This window comes from Rhipicephalus sanguineus, chromosome 3, assembly GCF_013339695.2.
Source record: "Rhipicephalus sanguineus isolate Rsan-2018 chromosome 3, BIME_Rsan_1.4, whole genome shotgun sequence".
NCBI classification, from domain to species: domain Eukaryota; kingdom Metazoa; phylum Arthropoda; class Arachnida; order Ixodida; family Ixodidae; genus Rhipicephalus; species Rhipicephalus sanguineus.
In genome coordinates, this window is record NC_051178.1 from 188,661,291 (window position 1) to 188,683,029 (window position 21,739).

Here is a 21,739-nt window from a genome sequence, read left to right on the forward strand (position 1 = left end):
CGGGTCACCGTCGCCGTGCTCTGTTTCCAATTCTGGAACGGTTATACACCAAACTTATGCCTTTTATGTCGGAGGAATTGTTCTTCCTTGGGGAAGAGGAATTCCTACGGCAGTGGTCATGCCGTTTCCTGTCGGTGGTTGATGGGCGTGTGCGGCTGGTTTTCCATCTCCTGGTTCTTGTAGCCAGGTCATCGGGCAGAGCTTGATGAATGTATATAATATGTATGTATTTATTATTTCTGTGTGTGCATGTTCCCGTATCCATGTGGATTCTTGTATATATACATTTCATGCTAACATTATTCAATTCTGTACATTGTCTGCGCCATAACATATGTTGCACATATGTGGTTGTATGTTCACGAAGTCATGTATATTATGTGAAAATAAGATTGTTGTATGTGTGTGTTAGCCCACAGTAGCATGTGTTGAAGACGTCCTGTGGAAGTTTGGACATCTGTGTAGAAATGTTTCATGTATATAGCGCTTAGACATTTGTATACGTTACTGTCCTTGATTACGACACTGTACCCATGTGTTAATAGCGTCCTCTGATGAAATAAACTTTTTCTAAACAAGCTAGTGTTTCAGGGCGTCCTTGGGCTAGCGGGCGCCCATCATGGCAAGCCAGCCACCGAAGAAGGCGTTAGCCTTCGATGTCGTCGTCCCTGAGGGGGCAAGTCCTGAAGACGTCGTTGACGCGACGTCTTCGATAGTAGGAATTGCAGAAGTATACTGCTTCAACACTTCGGAGGCCGGAACTACCAAGTTACCGTCAACAGCGAATCCACTCTGACTCAAATCGTGGACGCGTCGCACCTCGACATCCGAGGAGAGCGCGTCGCTATTGTGCCCCTGGGCCCTCAAGTAACACAGTAACACAGTTTGCCGGCCAAGTAACACAGGTTGCTTGACAGACCTATTCCCAACTCTGCTACCTAAAGGTAGCATATACAGTAACTCTAAACCCATCGACTAAAAAAAAGCATGGCTGGTCCCTCTATCATAGGAATCGGTATAACACGAAAGTGAAACGTGTCTTCACAGACGTAGTTGAGCGTTTGTTGTGCATTGTTTCGCCACAAGGGCGAAGGAATGAATGCTACAGCAACAAATTGTAATGTCTCGCGAAGAACGGCAAACAGTTCGAAACTTGCAACGCGCTGCTCAAAGCAAAAAGGACGCACGGAACGAACATACACAGGATGAGCGCGAACTGTGTCAGTTGTCCTTATTTGTTTGTGAGCAGCGCGCTCCTTTCGCAAAAGCGGCCGCTGCAGTGAGCGAAGTGACCATCGTGCTCTCTGTAACTTCAACGCAAACTTCGCGGTGAGAGCGCAAGACGTACAAACCACCGCCATCACAGATAAGCGCGCGCGCACCTGTAGAGGCGCACGCTCATCTCAACGCGTGGGGCGATGACCTTTAAAGAGCGCCCTTCTAAAATCACTGCCAACAGGAAAAGTACCGCATTCGTTTTCTCTTCGCCGCCGCGCCCTTTCGGCGGCTTCGCCACAAAAATGGTCCAGCTCGCTCGCTTCGCTAGTGTCTCCCGGCCGCCGACGCACGATGCTTTGTAGGGCGATTGTGTTTATAGCCTCAGAAAAGCGTGCAGGAACATTACGACATCCCGTATCGTTTTGACACTTCATCGCAAGCCTGTCGTGGCATCGTGCGGCGCTTTTGGGTGCAGCAACCGGCGGGAAATGCGCAAAGCCATCTTTGCTATTACCAGCGGGAAAAAGGCTGCCAAGCGACGGGCTGTGTGGCTGCACAGAATACGGCAGGAAAAATTTGTTCCCACGACTGATACCCGCCTTTGTGAGGTACGTGTTTCATTGAGAATTAGCGAATGTTGTTTCGGGGAATGTTTGCGTCTCCCCTGCACTAGTGCATCATGTTTCGCGTGGTTGCCGCAGAAGGTTCATGCACAATAACATCGCCGGGCAGCTCTTAATTATGTTTCGCGTAAAATTGAGGCCTTTGGGCTCACATATAACCATCAGCACGCCATGAAAACTGACTGCTACAGATTGGTATTGCGTGACGGGACTGTATGACGAACATAATAAGGCAGGGTTCTGTTTGGTGTCACAGACGTCTGGCAACTTGGGGCAGTGCGCCCCAATGATACGACACGGGTACACCACGGACGCGTGCAAAGTTGCCGGCAGTTTTTCCCTGTTGCTCAGTGAAGGCACTCTGCGCCCTTCGGGCGTGGAAAACTAATCGTGGCTTCGCCCTCGCTTCGCGAGTGCGGCCATTTCGCTGACGCTCAATGGCCGGTTGGCAAGGTCTCCGTCACGCGCTACTGGCCGCTATCGCGGCCACGCGCTGTTTAGCCCGCGCGTCTGCCCCTTCGGGTCAGGCGTGCGTCCGTGCCCGTGTCACTGGGGCGCACGTAACCCACGAGCCGCTTCGCGCTTCTCAGTATTTGGCCAGCGTCCGTGGTGTGCCCCAAGTTGCCAGATTTCTGTGACACCAAACAGAACCCTGCCCATAATAACAGGTGGTAACATAAAAATAATGGCACGCTTGTCATGTAAGGCACGATTTACATGCCATGCTCATGGTGCACTCGCGGCCGGTTCGCTGACTTGACATGTACCAAAATCAGTATTGCGTGACGTGACTGTATGACGAATATAGATAACAGGTGGTAACATGAAAATAATAGCACGCATGTCATGTAAGGCATGATTTACATGCCATGCTCATTGCCACTAGCGGCCGGTTCGCTGACTTGATATGTACCGAAATCGGTATTGCGTGACGTGACTGTACGACTGTATTCTCCATTGTCGACACTTGCAGACGCAGCTCTCCTAATTTTCTTTCATTTCGAATACTACCCTTGAGACGCGCACGACAAGGTGGCCATTTTCTGTACCCACTCGGGATGTGGAAGGGAAAAAAAATAACAAAGAACACCGGGCACACCTTGCATCAGACGCCCCCTGTGGTAGGAGACGCAGAGGGTCACTCCACGCGCCGCAGTTTAAAAGAAGAAGAAATATCTAAGAGCGTCTAAGTTCTAAATTTCCCCACTTATATTAATCGCCGGTTTCATGGCCAATTCCCCGTAGTGGGTAAGAGCCAAGAATTAAGGGTCAAGCAAGCAAGCAAGCAAGCAAGCAAGCGTCTGATTCTCCATTGTCGACACTTGTAGCGTGTTGCTCAAGCACATAGGCGTAACAACTGTGACAGTTGTTAGTTCACGCTTGCCCTGTGCATGCCTGTGTGTTCATTTAGGGCGTCCTTCTTTGTGCTTCAGCGGCAAGCTGCAAGTATCGAGCTGCTTCTGGTTCTTTGTGTGACATTTCGATTTCTTGCTATCGCATTCATTGCTTCGCCCTTGCGGCGAAACTGCGACTTTTTTTTCTTTGCCATATGTTAGTCTTTATATTTTACAACGTCATATCCGTGACGGAAATGCGTCAGGGGAGCCTTAGCGGAGCCCGGCATAAAACACTTTCGTGTTAAAAAAATGTTACAACGACGTTTCACTCCGTGAACGCGGGGTACGTGCAAGCGAATCATTGCCCGTAGAACAATTCTTTACGTAAAGGGACTGTCTACCGCTCGAAAAAAAAATTTCTGGTTGTGGTGAAAATGAGAAGATCGTTCATCACATCGGTGGCAACGAGCATGCTTTTGTTCCATAAATATTATATTTTTAATTTTATGTTGAAAATCGTGAAAGAATGACCGCTAGCGTCACCCAACAGCGATGTGGTCAATCTACTGGTAGGACAAGAAATCCTCGCAGGTAGACTCATTTTGCCTAAAAACAAACATGTATAACTTGAAATTGTGTTTTACGCACTTGAGGCAGCTTTCGGTTGCATCAGAGAGTAATTTTTTGCTTTTTTTTTCTCACGCATCCAAAAAGGCGACCGGTGGCGCTGCTTGCGGCGCCGCTTTCGATTTCGTCTACTTCAACTCATGCGCTTTGCCATGCGGCCCTCCGCCCTGGTCGTACTGTTCTGTGGCGCTCTATTGTTGTTAGGATCTCACATGTGCTGCGCTGCAAAGGCGTGCATTTATCGTCCCTTTTTGATGAATCAACCTGGCTCGGATGGCGGCAGCAGTGCTGAAATAAACGCATAGACTGCGATTACAGCAAAACAAGCGTTCTGTAATCGTATAATAAGGCTTCATCTAACCGCTAGCGCGCTGAAAACGGCTTTTACATTAATTACATTAATGTTCAGCGAAAATAAAGTAATCCTACAGAAATCACATATGCTTTCGGTTTTAATTTTTACCGGCACTACAATCGTCATCGCGTCCACTAGCCAGTGTTGTGGGCATGTTTCACGCCAATGGAAGAAGACCGAGCGCAGATCGAAAAATTCTGTTTTAAAATTTACTACTCACTTTCCAGTGAAACCGCTGCAAAGTTGGACACTTCAGACAGTACGCTTTCTATTGCGGTACAAAACAGAAAAGCGATGAAGGATGGTAGACAGTCCCTCTAACCAGGATGGCTTTGACACTCTCCACGACTGCGGTTTGACAAATGGGATATTTACGCTTGCGCGCAAAAAGAACGTATCTATAGTTGGGTTAAGGCGAAGCGTCGCAAGATGTCGCTAACAGAGCCCAGTGTTATGCTAACGCACTTTAACAGGACACTGATTACATAGCGCGGACGATTTCCCACCGGTTTCATTTCGTGCACCGTCGAGGTTCACAGCTTCAATGTTCGCGTCCCCTAAAGTTTGCTTCCCCACACGAGTTTGGCTTTCTGCTCTCGACGGGAGCTCCGCGGTACTGTGCAATGAATTGTTGTTTTGCACTATTGTGTAGCTGTCTTCTTTGTTTCTTGAGTACAAGAGAGAAATCACAAGCCCACTAGACCCTGCTCCTCAGAGCGCGTCATTTTTTTTTTCGATTAAGACAGCTTTGTTGCACCTTTTATTTTTCTTTTAATCGCAATCAGCAGCAATTATTTTTCAAAATAAAACATTTATTTTATCTATAAATGATATGGGAGGTCAGCAAGCTTTACAATACAAAGCGCAGAACCGACATGGCGTGCAGCGATTAATGTGTAGTTTGCATATGGAAAGTACATTCTTAATAAAAGCTGTAGCACAGTCTGAAACGCTACGCCAAAGCAACACCTGGCTTGGCACCACTTCTCTTGCGTACAAGCGGTTCCCAGCGTTCCGAGAGCAAACCGCTCTGCGTATTCTCCTTGGTGCTGGAAAAACAAAGTCCTCGCGCCGAGTCGATGCCACGGAGCTTGTAGCGTCTTTTCGGAAGCAACTTTTGAGAATGCATCAGTGGCGTGATTTGCGTAGGGTAGCAAACCGGCCGTGCTTGGTTGACCTCTCACCTTCCCTTCTCCTTCATGCGTGACAATGCTGCACTCGGTCTGGTTTGAAATCTGTCATACCAGCAACCGCGTTGAATAACTCTTTAACACGTTCCAATAAGTTTCTGCAGTAGGGTCAACCTTACTTCAAGCCCGTCGCACGTTAGATGCCGCCTGGTACCCATGCATGTCTTTGACAATAGAGTATAATCGCAATGCTTGAGAGCCTTATTCACAGACTGCTACGGGAAGATACGTACTATTACTGTGCTCTAACGCTCAATAGGTGGTATATATTCAGCGGTGACTTCGCCATCCGTGGATAAGGCCCTTCTGATGAAGTACAATGTGCGTTCGAGAATGCTTCTCTGCGAAGTGCCCTCTGATTGATAAAGCTACCCTATGGCCCCCGCATGGCGGTGACTGCCTTCCAGACGCAGTAGCCCGCCACACAGGCGACACCGGACGCGGCGACGGCTCCAGTAGTGGCGACAAGCAGCACGTGAGGGGGATGCCGCTCCAGGAAGGACATCTCGAACGGCTGCGCTTTCACACCCTGCAACATGCGAAGGACAGTGCCCTGTAGATTCGAGTATAGACCAGAACACAGCGAATTCCATGCGCATCGCCATATTGGATTGGATTGGATTGGATTGGATTTATGGCCTCACCCTTTGTAACGGGCGGGCATCAACCGACGCCCTGTCCTAAGGACTTAAAGAAAGAAAGAAAGAAAGAAAACTATAGCGCGTACACATAAGTGGCTACACACACATCTGACCACCACTGGTGCATCGCGCGTCCCGCCATCTATCGCACACGCGACGAAACAACATGCGCGGGCTGCCACGCCAGCAGACGCTACACAGAGCAAACGTGATACTCCCGAAACTCAGCCCGTCGGAGAGCGTGTTTCGCGTCTTTTCTAGCCTGGACATTTTCGCTGATTTTATTGGAACATCAAAAACATCTTGCTCATGCAAGTCCACAATGTATACAGTACGTGCTGAGTGGGCTGCGGAAGCAATTTCGTCAGATACGTACGCTGTTACATTTGTAAAAAAAAAAAAAAACGTGCTCGCTGTAGTACGCGTGAATCTTAATTGCAGTGCAGCTCGCGAAAGAGTGAAACGATGTTTTGTTGCCCCATATTACAAGTTGTGCACAAAGTTTTGTGAAAGCTCATCATTTCAGCATGCATCGCGTAAAATTAGAGTACGCTTTACGGGTAGTTTCGCGGAACGTAATTTTTGTTTCACGAGCGCTCTTACAATAATGCGTCTTGCTCACAAAAGCGTGCTATCAGAGAGTATAACCTGCAGTATCGTTCAGCGATCCCTTTTGGAAGCTACCTGCGCGATTTTATTCTTGTAACGATGGTGCTTTACAAGCGAAACTGTGCTACTCTTAGTTAAGCCGGTTAGCTACGCCTGCGACGTAAAGGACACTGGCGCGAGTACTGTTTACTTACTTGCCAATATATGTATTATGTGCAGCTGGATGCCTCGTGTCCAAATAAATTTGGGGAAATCAAACACTGAAATGAAAGCACGAAATTCTGGCCAGCTGTTGAGGAGCACCGTGCCATTTATTACCTATTGAAGACGAAATCTCGAAGGCGTGGATGCCATCAGAAGCACTAAAGCTTAATACTACGTTGAAAGTGGCAAAGCATGCTGATTGCTTGTGCTTGAAAGCACAACCTTGCTTTGATTTTCGTCAAAGGAAACGCTCAAAGATATCAAGTTCACCCCCACACAAAGCTCGCGCCTGCCTTCAACCCAGCTGCGTGTCACGCAAATTAGGTTCGCAAAATGAAATAGGTGGGCATCACACTGCAGAATACACGCAGTCATGTACTTACTCGCGCATTTTCACTCGGCTCCTTTTTTTTTTTTTTTTTTTTGCTTGAATCACAGTTATCCACTCGCGGCGAAGCTGAAAACACCGCACCGGCACTATTTCCGTGGGCATCCTCTTGTTGCGCTGCTTGTTTTGGCATCCAAAGACGACGCAGTAGTGCCCAGACGAGCTCTTATACGTGGAAGCGGCGTGAACGGGTACTTTTCGCACTTTAAAGCCTCAGAACTGCAGCTTGCCCTGTTTACTTGGTGCAGCCCGCGCGCGCCTTGGCAGCCCGATCAGCCCGGCGCCTGGGTGCGAGAGTATTCGCTCGGCTCGCCAGCAGCCTGGGTGCGAGACAGGCGTGCTCTGGTGTATTGACGCCGCCGCCAAGTACACACATGTTTGATCGTCGTGTATCGCCGTTCCGTCACTGAGGTAAACGTACGTATATTCACCTTAAATTCTTGTTCTTCGTCCCAGATCTCGTCTTTCCGTAGCAGTTTCATCGCACATAGGACCTGGTTGTGAGGGGAAGAAAGATTACCTGCAATAATCCCTATGATGATGATGATGATGGTGATCGAGGTGGGGGTGCTGACTGGTTTAAGCCGGTGAATTTTCGAAGTCCAGATGTTAAGCTCATTGATCAGCGACAAAATATGCATGACATTTATGGGACTAGGCAACTGACTTCTCAACATTTCATCTAATATTATTCAATGCTTATTAATCGGCGTGCACAATGGTATTCTAGCTGATCGTAAATCCATCGCCAGTTTACAGTTAATCGAAGCGCTGCATCGGCACGCCGCGCAGGCTTCCATATAGATGGAGAAGTGGGGGGTCCACGGCCATGCATTTTCGACTCCAAGCTGGTGCAGCATGCAAGCACGCTCAGCAACCATTTTTCAGCTGGTCGCGAGCGAGGCCCGCGGAAGACAAGGGCCCGGTGCCGCATCCCACTGAGCTTCTACTTTAACCATTCAATATTGTAGACACTTATTGGGCACTAATTTATTATCTGCACACTACCATCATCACACGCATGGGGTCTTCTTCATTGCTTGTGGGGACTCTTCTTGACTACATCTTCGGGGGGGGGGGGGGGTAATAGACGTCGGATTAACTGTTGCACCACATTAGGTATGTATCCTGCCCTTCCCTACGGATGATAGTGAACTACGGCTGGGATGTCGTGCGCATGTCTCTTTTTTTTGTGAAAGAAGAATCCCAAACAGCGCAAGACACTACTATAGTGGCCTATAGTATTCTAGGTCACTCTAGTCGTGTATTGCGATGTTTAGAGTTCTTACCTAATATTGTAGGTCACTCTAACACGACGCACAAAGAGGCAGAGAAAGGTAGCGCTTTGGTCATATCCTACGGCGTCACCCATGTAATATCATCTATCCAATAAGCCCTCCCCCCCCCCCCCCCCCTCCCAATTGCGCCTTCTCAGTGCAGAAGTTCAACTCATTAGCTCTTAGCTGGCGGACATGCCAAGGATCGTTGCATAGAACTTTGGAAGGTAAGCAGCGCCCGTCTTCGACACGACGTCCAAGGCACCTGTTTACAGACTCCACTAAGCCGACTGGACCAGAGAGACTGGACTGCATAAGAATATTTTTTGAAACGGAGATTCTTGGACCGTGGCCACGTCCGTTTCGCATGCAAGAAAGCATGTTTTTTTAGACGTGGCTCTGATAAGTACCCTTACAAAAATATTTGGTAACATTAAGTTGACGGTCTAAAGACAATTGTTACTAGAACGTATACCAACAATCAAAAGAGTGTCTACCAACTGTCTTTAGACGTCTGTACCAACAATCAATCAACGCTCTGGCTGCAATTGGCCACCAACTTTGAACAGACTCATATTCATAGGTTGTCTGGTGACCTCGTAGTAACGCCCTATCAACAATGTTCAACAGACACCCTATCACTGTGAGCAAAAAAAAAAAGCCGAGATGGGAGTAAATGGACTCGTCCTCAAGCGCACGCCCCTATGGGGGTTTTATATACTCCGTCCAGGGGAGTAAAAAATTTACCCCCTTAAAGGACGGAGGTTTTGTATGGACTGAGGGGAGTATTTGTTTACATCCATAGGGGAGCTTTTCGCTGTCGCACCATGCGCCAGAGAATCTTTAATTAAATTAGCATCGAAACACGCAAACTCGATCACACGTACACAAACATGCACACAACATTCGCAAAGTAATACAACACTCACACTGACAACCGCTCGCCACCCGCTCTTCACAACCAAACTTTGGTCACCGAGTATATATAGGCACCACATCTTGACCTCCAATGTATAGCTCAGATGGGACTTCTTTTCCGTGTAATTAAGCAACAAACATTCATGGCGTACGTGTAAATTTGCGGTGGGCTTATAGATACCACTGAGGCACACCTATCTTTTACTAAAAATCCGCCTAACATTCAACGACTGTTTTTAATTAGCGAATTTTGCGGGAGCCTTTCTCATATATACGTCAGTAAGAAGGAGGCCTTCAGACGGTCTACATAAAATAGTCTTTATACAAAAGTAAGAAGGAGGTCTTTAGACGGTCTACATAAAATAGTCTTTATACAAAAGTAAGAAGGAGGTCTTTAGACGGTCTACATAAAATAGTCTTTATACAAAAGTAAGAAGCAGGCCTTCAGACGGTCTACATAAAATAGTCTTTATACAAAAGTAAGAAGGAGGTCTTTAGACGGTCTATTGACAAAGGTTACTAGATCGCAAATGTTACTAGACGGTCACCAATGTCAATAGATGGTTACTATAGGTGGTCTACTCAATGTTACTAGCCATTTTTGTAAGGGTATACCAGTCACACCTCTACTTTACTTTGAAAAACATAATATGACATGATCGATTAGTTGTAATCAGGGGCGTAGCCAGAAATTTTTTTCGGGGGGGTGGGGGGGGGGTTCAACCATACTTTATGTATGTTCGTGCGTGTATATATACGCAAGCAAAACTGAAAAATTTCGGGGAGGGTTTGAACCCCCCCCCCCCTTGGCTACGCCCCTGGTTGTAATACTCCTCGTTTGTGAAGAGCGCTTGAGATGGCACCCACCTCATCGCAAAGCAAACCAGCGGATCAGACTCGAAAATTTGGCAGTCGACAGACTCAACGTGTGAACGTTGCACGCATCGCACAAAGTCAGCACTTTTTACGCACCTCCCTGGCAGCCCTCTCTCCAGCCTGCACAGCGCCGTTCATGTAGCCAGGCCACACCGTTGCCGTCTCCGTGCCCGCGAAGTACACCCGGCCGAACGGTTCCCGCAGGGTCCTGCATAGCACGTGACATCGCGTTGCGCTGCTCAGCAGAAGGGCACGGGTTGGATTACCGTCCATATAGCAGCTGCATTTTCTTTTTTCGAGAGGCGGGGGAACCCTGGGCAGTCAAAATTATTTAGGAGCCCCCCCCCCCCCCCCCCCCCCGTTTACTCCATGGCTGTTAATGATATCGTCGTTCTGACACGTAAAACGCCAAAATTTTACTAATCGCTCAGTTGCACAGTTTCGTTACTTAGTTAATTTGCATTAAATTCTATAATGATAGTTTCATAGACATATTTAAAGGTTCCTCCTTGAAGCGGCCCTACTGGAACAATACGTGGAATTGTCATTGCCGGCCTCGCAGTCAACCTCAAAACCACTTCCGGCAGCTGAGCGGCCACGTCTGCTGATCTTCATCGAAAGAGCATAGCTTGTTCGCAATGCAATATTTAATTAGTTATCAGTGTTCCTATTTATCAGCTGCACTATTCAAATAATTAAAATTGCTGCTGAGGAAACGGATTCCGGAAATACTTCACATAAGTTAAGGAGAACGGGAAAAGCGAAAACACGGCAAACAAAAGAATTTATGTGCACGCTACACAATGGCGTATCCAGGGGGTGGCACACCGGGCCCGTTGAGTGTTTGTGTGTGTCCGATGTGTGCACTTGGTACTCCGCGTGAGAAATAGCTAGTAACTGTTATTTCGCACGCATTACAATTTTTGCCCATGAGTATAGTATGCTTTCCTCGCTTTCCTAGTATGCTTTCCAGATGCTTTCCTCGCATCACAGTAAATGTAATTGTCAAACGAAACTGCCAGCTAACAGATTTTACGCGTGACGTATTTGCGGCCGAAATGTGCGGAAGGAACAAAAATGAACAAGAGATAATTAAGCAACACCCTTTTCCAATAAAGTTCCAATCATGAGATTTTTGTTTTCATTTCTTCTGTTGATTGGGGGGGGGGGGACCTGAGTAGTGTACCTCATTCTTCTGGAATGTGACCCCATGTCCTGTGCTCTAGACATCCTCAATTTCATCAAGGAGCGGTTTAAACCACTCTTGTTAACTTACGAGTTGCCAACTAACAATTTTTAGGCATAGCCTTTACTTTTCACCAAGACCACGCCTGTTGGGCGTACCAGCCTAGGAGCAACAAACCTCTGCTTCCGTACCATTCCGCCCGCACAAAACTCGTTAAAAGACGTATTGTAAACTTATGCTTTCGTAATGCATTACAAAAGTCTCGCCCCCATCTAATGGCAGCCAGTTTTAAAGAGCAAGCAGAGCGACTTTCGAATGCCGGGTACCCCTCTCACATACAGGTTTCAGTCGCGGAAAGTTTGGTGAAGAAGCTTCAACTCTCGGAACAAGCGCTCCCACATGTTGAGCCAGCAAGGCTTCAGAGGCTTGCTGTAGTCCCATATCTACATGGAGTCTCCCACAACTTGAAAAAGGTTGGGGAGCGGGCCAATGTGAAGGTGGTTTTTTCTGCCCCGAAAAAGCTGTCGCACTTGTGCACTAAGGATGTTTCAAATGCAAAACGAGGTTGCTCAAAAAAGCACAAAATCCCGTTGGTCACGTGTACAGCAAATGCAATCTATCAGATACCTCTTTCATGCGGCCAGAAGTACATAGGACAAACTGGCCGCTGTATTAATGACCGGCTCCGGGAACATGCTTGTAACGTCAAGAATGGTCGCGATGGTTTCTTGGCATTGCACTGCAGCACGTGTGGCTGCAAACCGCTTTTTCACGACACCGTTATCGTGGGAAAAAAACAGAAATAAAACGACACGAGAAATTATTGAGGCAGAGAGGATTTGTAGATTAGGGCTGAACTGCGTCAGCACTCCCTCTCTCGGGCTTTGTCAAAAAGAATTGTCTTTCCTGAGAATGTAAGATTTTCGCGCATGGCAGTTGTGGGCTTCTTGAATGATTTGCTTGTTTTTCGCATTTCGAGAGTATACTGTACGCTTCTCGAAATAAACCTTGCTGGAAGTAAGCGCTCGTCTTCGTCCCTCTCTTGTCCAGTGTCAAATTTTTGCGCTACGTGATCAGTTATGCATTACCAACATGCCCAACTTCATACTCTTGTACCGTTATCCGTTATTTTTATATTTTTCTGCAGCGCTGTGTTGCTAAGAATTTCTTGCATGCGAGAGCACACGTGATAAAAAGTATGTAGAATTCGTTAAATAAACACACACTCACGTAATGCATAAGCGCGCGCGCGCACACACACACACACATTATATATATATATATATATATATATATATATATATATATATATATATATATATATATATATATATATATATATATATATATATATATACAAGGGCTGTCGGACGGCTGTATGACGCCACGATTAAGCACATCGGTCACCTGGTCGTCAATAACTCGGCGTTCAGCGTGAGAGACCCGGTATGGACGCTGGCGCAGGGGTGCATGGGTGCCGGTGTCAATATGATGAACGATTGCAGATGTTCGGCCCAAAGTGGGTTGCTTGTAGTCGAAAGACGTCCGAAAGCGGTCGAGGAGCTTCAAAAGTTGGGTTCGTTGAGCAACAGGAAGTTCCGAATTAATTGATGGAAGGAAGACGTCCAGGGAGGATGCGTCGGACGTGGTAACGGAATTGACACTGTCGACCTGGAGGCTTGTCGTGCGATCGGGCATTTGACTGGCGCAAACAAAATCAATGTCCTCAAGTCGGCCTATACATTCTCCGCGAAATAATGTGGCGGGGACCGAAAGCAGGTTCGTCACATAAATGGTTGCGCAAGAGTCGACGATCGTGAGAAGAGCAAAGGGAAGAATGAAGTTCTTGCGAGAGGCAAAGTCTGCTGATGGCGTGAACATGACGCTAGAGAAGGGAGCATAGGCGCAGGAGATCGGCACAAGAACAGAAGACAAAGGTGGGATGTCCGTGTCCGCGGCGACGAGGACACGAGAAAAAGAAGACTTGCAAGAATCGACTTCGGCGATCGCTGATAATTCTAGCTCGGCATGGGCACAGTCAACAACGGCATGATGTGTGGAAAGGAAGTCCCAGCCTAATATGACGTCTTGCGAGCACTGAGAAAAGACAACGAATTCGACCACATAGAAAACGTCCTGAATGAGTAGCCGAGCCGTGCACGTCATAGAAGGCTTTACATGATCCGCGGTTGCCGTGCGCAGGGAGACGCCAGAAAGCGGAATCGTAATTTTTTTTAACTTGCGGCACAATGCTTCACTCAATACAGATACAGCAGCTCCAGTATCGACTAATGCTTGCACGGCAACACCATCAACGTACACAGAAATTTCGTTGGCAGGTAGAGAACGAGGCCTTGTAGAGTTCGACAGCGGCGCAGTTCTTGCCTCCGGAACTGCGATGGTCAGTTTTCCGTTTGGGCGGGTGGTGGTCGACGAACCATAGGTGAAAGCGAACGTCGCCGCGGGGAGGGCGATCAACGTGGGTTGAAGGCGCGGCGGTTCGATGAAGAGGTGTCTGAAGTAGCGTGTGGAGGCATTGACTGTGGTGGCTCTGGGCGGACGTAGCTGTAGCTGTCATCGATGGTACCTGGACGAGGGACGCGCCGGCGACAGAACCGTTCAACATGGCCGGGTAGACAACAGTAGTAGCAGATTGGCCGGTTATCCGATGTGCGCCAAGGGTTATTGGAAGGCGTTGCAGGACGGCGATAAAGAGGAACGTGCGGGCCTGCCGGCGCCCGCGTTGCGTAAAATGTGTTTGTTTGAGGAGCAGTGTCCGCGATGGGTGGTAGCGCATGTGGCTGCCTTCTCGCGACGTCAGCGTAGGTGAGGGGCGCGGATACAGGCGGTGGCTGGTACGTGGGCGGTAGTGCCTCGGAGACTTGCTCTTCGATCGTTTGTCGCAGCGATGAAGTGAGCCCATGAGTATTGCCTGGGAGAAAGGGCGCAAGAGACAATTGGCGAGCCACTTCCTCTCGGATGAACTGCTGAATCTGCTGTGTCAAGACCGCCGGGTCCGAAGATATTGCGCCAACGGTCGCTGCTGATGTGCTGGTCGTGTCCGAACTAGGACGTCGCGTGGAAATGCGCTGCTTTCGCAACTCGTCGTAGCTCTGGCAGTGCTGAATGACGTCTGCGACTGTTTCAGGGTTTTTCGCCACAAGCATGTGGAACGCATCCTCCTCAATGCCCTTCAAGATGTGCTTGACTTTATCGGCTTCAGACATGACAGGGTTGAAGCGGCGGCAGAGGCCTATGACGTCCTCAATATACGAAGTGAAGCACTCGCCAGCCAGTTGGGCGCGATCGCGCAAGCGCTGTTCTGCGCGGAGCTTGCGCACGGTTGGTCGGCCGAATACGTCCGCGAAGGTCGTTTTGAAAGAGGCCCAGTTGGAAATCTCAGCCTCGTGGTTGTTCAACCAGAGTTCCGCTACTCCTCTCAGGTAGAAGTGGACGCGGCCAAGTTTGTCGTTGTCATCCCACCTGTTGTTGACACTCACTCGTTCATAAGAAGAGAGCCAGTCCTCGACGTCTTGCTCATCAGTACCGCTGAAAATGACGGGGTCCCGCTCTCTTGGAACACCGGGACAGCGGGCAGCTTGGGGTGTGGTAGCATCGTTCGGCATTGTTGAAGAGGAAAGTAGAGTCCGGCTGCGGAGTTCCAGGATGGAGAACAGAACCAGCACCTCCACCACTTGATGGTATGCGTTTAACGTTGAGGCAGTAACGCGTTTATTAGAAGATTGCAGCAGCTGAAGCGATCAGCGGTCCAAGCCGAGCAAGCGCGAGCACCAACAACAACCGTCTTCGTCTTCTTCTTTCGCTGGCGTTCTTGTCTGCGCCCTACCATGTTACAATATATATATATATATATATATAATAAGTAATAAGATTAATAAGTAATAGGAAGTGCAGGCGCATGCACAAAAAAAATTACATTGATTCGACATTTCGTCCGGGGACCGGTAGAAACGTCGTTTTTGTACGTGTATCTGCACTTCATATTTCTTATTAACATGTGCTTGTTATTACATCGGTACTAATAAAAATAATAGAAGAAAAGATCAGAAAGAAGAGAGCACCTAAAATAAAACAGACATTGGTGAAGAGCAATCAGACAGAACAAGCGTTGGACAGGACAGCATGAACCAACTCTCCCACCAAGCTACGTTGTTGAAGAAAAAAAAAACACATCACAGAAAATCACAAAGAACGGCCGCAAGACAAGAAATCAGTAAACTATAGGCATTCTTACTTTCCGTATTTGCTCATGACCCCCGTCGGGAATGTGGACACGTAGCAACCACCGGAGTACTGCTCCTCGAGCCAGTTCTTCTCTTCGAAGTGCACAGGCTGCAATTGAAATACGAAATGAAATACGAGATGAGAAAAAAATTCTTGCAGATCCGAACGCGATTCGCACTCAAGCGACGTGACCAAGAAGAAGATGGATTTCGTAATGTAATAACAAACGTTTCTTACGTTGTAGGCCGCTTCGTGTTCGAAGGCCCTTGCCAAATCTGCTGCGATGACTTTGGGCCTGACCTGTTTCGGCAGTTCCTGTAGCCTCAAGGCCTTGTCACCGATGGCGAATCTGCCGGCAAAGACAATGAAATTAATGGAATAGGAAGGGAAGAAAAAAAATGTTGCAGTGGCTTAGCTGGGCTATGTCAGGATAACGTAGCGTTAGCAAAGGTTCAGCTGATTGTTCTTAGCTTTCCTAATTGCCTACGATTAGCTTGATTATCATGCTTACTGCTGCTTCAATGACACACACATGGTATACATATTATGTGGCACATGTATATTTATTTTGCCAGGCAACTACTTCGGGATCCGATGAGTTAAGCTTCTCCGCTCTTCTGCGCCGTTGAGCAGCATTTGCGCTCTCCTTCTCCACGGCTAAACCACACTGGCAAACGCCAGTCAGAGGCGCTATCAAGCGGCTCCAGCGCAATGTTAGACGGCGACTGCACAGCGAAGGCGAATAGATGCGCGCGCGCCGGCGCCAGTTCGTCGTTAGAGGGCGCTGGTCTACCTCAGCTACGACGTCACTACTCTGGAAAGCGCAGACCGACGGCAGCGAGTCGCGCGCGGCAGCGGCGGAGTGCGCGGGAGGTGCCGGCTCCGATGCGCCAGCTGTGTGACATCACTGATCCTCGCGCATGCGCAGCACGGCTCTTGAGGAGCCACGCGAAACTGGCTCGGCTAGGCCAGTGTAGTTAACGCTACAAAATAAACGAAGAACACAGGGGCGTAGCCAGAAACTTTTTTCGGGGGGGGGGGTCCAACCATACTTTGTGTGTGTTCGTGCGTGCGTTTGTATGTGCGCGTGCATATATACGCAAGCAAAACTGAAAAATTTCGGGGGGGGTTTGAACCCCCCCAACCCCCCCCTTGGCTACGCCCCTGGAAGAACACAATGACGCAGTGCACCGAACAGTGTGCTCTAAATTGTACGTGTTCCCCTCGTTTTCAGTGACACACTTGACACTATAGAGTATACTGTACAGTCAGTCAGAGCTGCTGCTGCTGCTGCTTGCTGCTGCTGCTGCTGCCGCTGCCGCTGCCGCCGCCCCCGCCGCCGCCGCCGCCGCTGCTGTTGCTGCTGCTGCTGCCTGAATAATTTTGGTCAGAACCTCTGCGGTCTTCTGTGACTCTCTTCAAGTTTTCTGGCTTGTTATGCATGGTTAGATATGTCACGCCCAAAAGGCTTCAGCAAGATAACCCCTCCACCACAATTCATTGGAGCCGCTCATATTTCATCGGAAGTAAAACTTATCGGGTATAAAAAACAAGTATGGCACACAAGAGGCTTTGTGAAAATGTTCGTACATGAATTATGTCTTGCTATCGTAATTAAGTATACCTCGGAAAGCATAAGCACGCTGTCCGCAATCCGCCTTTCTCACGATGCCCCTGCGCATGCGCCCTTCCCCTAGTGGAAAAATCGCCAAACGTCTCTTCATCTCGGAGGCTTTGCTTCTGGCAGTAACAGTTGTCCCGGCCCCTACCAAAACCCTACCAAAACGGCAGAGAGCAGCACAGGAAAACGGAAAAGGCGGATTTTTTTTTTTTTTTTTTTGTATTGCCGGCGCGGAAGCAAGTGACAGGAGTTGAGGTCTTGAGGTGCGCGCGCCCGCCGACCGAGGAGAGGGGTGCGCGGGAGAAGGAAAAACGACACTGCGTATGTTCGTTGCTATGACGACGCACGTGCGAGGAGGCTCCGCTTCAAGGCCGAACGCACGCACAAGAACATTTTCTGGGTTAGTACCGCAGTGGCGTAAGAAATTTGTTTCGGGGTGGGAGGGCATGCCCTTCATCCGGCGTGGGGTCCGGGCAGGTAAGTGTGGTCGAGTGTCATATTGTGCTCTCTAGCCCATGGCAGAAAAAGGTTTCGGGGGATAGAGGGGGGGGGGGGAGGCACGGGCCCACTGTGCTACCCCCTGGTTACGCCACTGGTACCGGGAGTAGTCGAGCTATCGCTCTAGAAGAGTTGTCCTTACACCGTGAGAGCCGCCAGTGAGAATCCAGGTCTGCAGTCGTCCGTGGTAATGGTGAAAGCCAGGTCGTCGTCGGAACAGGATGCTATTCCACCGTAGCCTGTCAAATACAGCGCAGGTAATAGGGAATGCAAATTATTGTTTCCTTTTGACCTTACACTGATTTTGACATTTCCGTATACGACCCTTTCCGCGTCACACGTGCAATCATCGAACGAATCTAGGGATGTTGTGCCCACTGCTAACTCGTCCTTGCTTTCTGCGATGTTCATCAGTACGATGCGAATGATACGCGTCAAGCGTTCGTGTCGCTTCGTGGCATAAAGTGTTCTTACAAGTTCACCCCTTCAAAAGATAGTCCCATTTGTCTGTTAATTCTGCGTTAGTATTATATCGACAGTCAAACTGCGTTGCTTGATTGTGAAGCTATATAATAACGACTAAAGACGTCTTTAAAGTCTACGCTTGTCCATTGTGTGGTCTCCGTGCTCCCGGCACCGCACCGCGTAAAACCTCCTAAAAAAGGTTTAACAATAGACTAATATCAATAATAATTGTGACAGAACAACACAAAGCACTTAGAAGCACAAACCCTTTATACTAGTCGGCGATTTCAACGTAGACACTATGGACCTTAGGACCTAGCTTTGTCGTCGACGCTCACTGCCCGCTGTCATAGTGGTTAGAAAACCTATGCTATAGTCGAAACATATGTGTGTATGTGAATAAAAAAAAAGGTTTACAATAGACGAACAACAATTATAATGATGACGCTCGAAACAATATAAAACACCTACAAGTACAAACCCTTTATACTAGTCAGCGACTTCAACGTACACATTATGGACCTTAGGACCGAGCTTTGTCGTAGACTCTTTATGTCACTCAATTTACATTAAATGAGGCAACGCTCGGGTAACATATGAGACACAAAAAAAAGGTTGAACAGTACACTAATACCAATCATATTTGTGACAGAACAATATAAAACTCCTACAAGCACAAACCCTTTACACTAGTCGGCGACCATCACGTAGACATTATGGACCTTAGGTCCTAGCTTCGCCCACTCGTCATCGTTCACCTCGTGGAGATGCGTTCTATTTTTTTACTGACTATTTTTTTACTGACATATAACACCAGCTGCGTAGCAAGGTGGTTGGTTTGAGGGAGGGGGGGGGGGTAGTTCAACCCCACCCCTTTACGGAATTTTTACATTTTGTATGTGTATATACATCTGCGCACATGCAAACACACGTACGAACATGCATAGAGGGGTGGTCAGACCCCTCACCCCCCATCCCTGTCCCGGAAAAAAGATTATAGCTGCGCTCCTGTATCGCAACACAAGTTTTATACACTTCATATAAATTGAACATTTACTCTTCACAAATTGTGCCGTCACAAAATGAACCTTCTCTTCACCCCTTCACTGAACTTTCAGTAAGGTTCCTAGTCGAACCACGTTGGTATTGGTGCGCCAATGCGCTGCACGTTCTTGCTATTGCCCGTGCATTATACCCGCAGTGTTACGCGTACCCAAATCTTGTTCGAGTTGACAACGCCTGTCATAATTTTAATAGCGATGACACTTTATTCTGAGTGGCGGACTTCGCTGTAATGGTTTATCAAGGCGTATAGGTGCGTATGTACTGCATACCTGCTTCCCTCCAGAAGGGCTTGGCGTAGTAAATGTTCATCTTGAACGCTGAGCCAACCGGCGTACGTTGTATGAGCTGGTTTCGCAGCGGCGACAGTGGAGGCTCGTAATGAACTTTCAGCTGCATGGGCAGCGGGATCGCCATTATGACGTAATCAGCCTGCGATATTGTTGGGCTATAGGTTAGGTTAGGTCAGCCACGTCACTGCGCGGACAACGTTATCTGAAAAAAAAGAAGAAAGTGCCACTCAAATCGTTCAAACGTAAAATTCAGCCATTTCTCGAATGTATTCATAGTACTGCCTGCCAAGGCAATGAAAAGCCTGAATAGCTGGATTTGGAATAAATGTAATGTTCGGTATCATAGTTCAAGAGTATGTGTCGCCCATTGCGCCATACATGTTGTTAACAAGGGTGTTTAATGTGGTGAGAACATGGTCTTCCGTCGAGACACCGTCATACTTGCCTGGAACTCCCTGCCATCGATGACGCCCACGACGACCCCCTTCTCGTCCTGCTGAAGGTCGCATACCTGGGCGTTGAACTCAACCTTACCTGCAACCAACCATAGGCACAGAAGCGGCAACTGTGAATAACGCTTCGTTAATCATGTTTGGTTAAAGTAGTGAGATCAGAAGCATAACCAACTGGAGTAGGGGGCTGGGGGTGGAGCGGTGTACTCATTGTGCCCGTTCCTCCTCCCACCCTCCTCCTGAATTTCATTGCACCAGTTTACTTGGCATAAAACGAAATGCGGCAAAACTTGCCTGCCGCTTCAAGAAAAAAAAAGAAGTCTGTCTATGTCACTGATGACATATACGTAAAGTTGAAAGTTGGGCGAGTTATCAGATGAACATATAAATAAACCTATCACGATTCGGGTAGGCTGTCGTGGTCGACGCACAAGTCATCAGTGCACTGTAAACCTGTGTGACGTAGACAGTCGCAAGCTGCTGAAATGTGCATATTAATCAGTAATAAATGATTATGTTATACACCGATATCGATACGGAAATAGTGCGGTAATCACAGCGGCTGCGCCGCGTAGCAATTATGAGTTACGAATGTTTCATACGCCAAGTCGTTCGAGACTGCGCGTTGCGAAGGCAGCGTGTCGCGCACCGCGCAGCTGTTCTCTGAACATAATTTTTCGCATATTTTGAGTATCCAGTTGTTCGAGCTGACTAATGTTATTGTATATAGAACATCTGTACACGCAGTGATAAAGAAACAGGTATCTACCTTCCAACAGTTGCAGGAGCCTTTCACAAACTGTCATGGCGCCGTTTTCGAACTTCCTTTCCTGCGTGAAACAACAAGAGCAACAAAAAAGTTCACCGACAATTAAGATACTCCCTAATGCGAATTTTGAGCGCAGCTTCGTGTTGAGGCAATGTGTGTAAAGTTTTGGCTATCCGCAGTCGTAGCAATGCAACATTCGCTACATATTTCCACAGAAACTGCCCGCGCTCGAGTGTTACGCACACCACTCTGTGCATTGCAGGCGAAACTCAGAGCGAAAAACCAAGCGAAACGCCGACAGCCCTTTACAACAAGCGAAGCCAGGCGCAGTGCACGTGACAGCCCTGCATGCTTATGAGCTCCGACCGAGGGCCCAGGGCACGTGACGGAGGAAGAAAGCGAGGTTAGAGGGCAGCGCCTCGTGATATCGACAGACTACGCATTTGATATCTTTCGTCCTCGTTCGCTCTATCGGTTACGCCGCCGACGCCAGCCAACGGCGACGCCGCTCAACGCAGGAACGGGCACCTAAGGGCTACGCTGTAAAAATTACTGAGGCGTCTCTTGCAATATCGCATAGTATCTGCTGAAACGGCGAGCACAAGAAAAAAACGTGTTGGCTTGCTTGTATAACATGCCTTGGTTGCACGTTAATTTATCCCAGGTGATCAAGCTTGATCCGGAGGCACCCATTATTATATGGTGCTCTTAATGATAACCAACTGCGCAGCTTTGAGACGTTACACCCATGGATAATTTAAACGTAAATACGAGTACTCATATTTGAGCAACTATGCTTGCGTCGACAGCATGCAGTTTTGCGCATGGCTGCAGGAATGCGACCGTGCAGCAGTGATAATGCCGAACGAAGCAGTACGTCGTCGG

At 48.2% G+C, this 21,739-nt stretch overlaps 1 protein-coding gene across 1 annotated transcript; it reads right to left on the reverse strand.

Moving 5' to 3' along the window:
- Positions 1-4,892: 4,892 nt before the first annotated feature.
- Positions 4,893-20,918, reverse strand: LOC119387870 (amine oxidase [flavin-containing] B). Its single transcript, XM_037655423.2, has 9 exons — positions 20,855-20,918; positions 20,079-20,167; positions 19,613-19,772; positions 17,956-18,052; positions 15,932-16,043; positions 15,705-15,802; positions 10,360-10,471; positions 7,624-7,686; positions 4,893-5,879 (listed from the first exon to the last, which is right to left on the reverse strand). Exons 1-9 carry the CDS (start codon positions 20,889-20,891, stop codon positions 5,724-5,726), a joined length of 924 nt encoding a protein of 307 aa, XP_037511351.1. The 5' UTR covers positions 20,892-20,918; the 3' UTR covers positions 4,893-5,723.
- Positions 20,919-21,739: the final 821 nt, after the last annotated feature.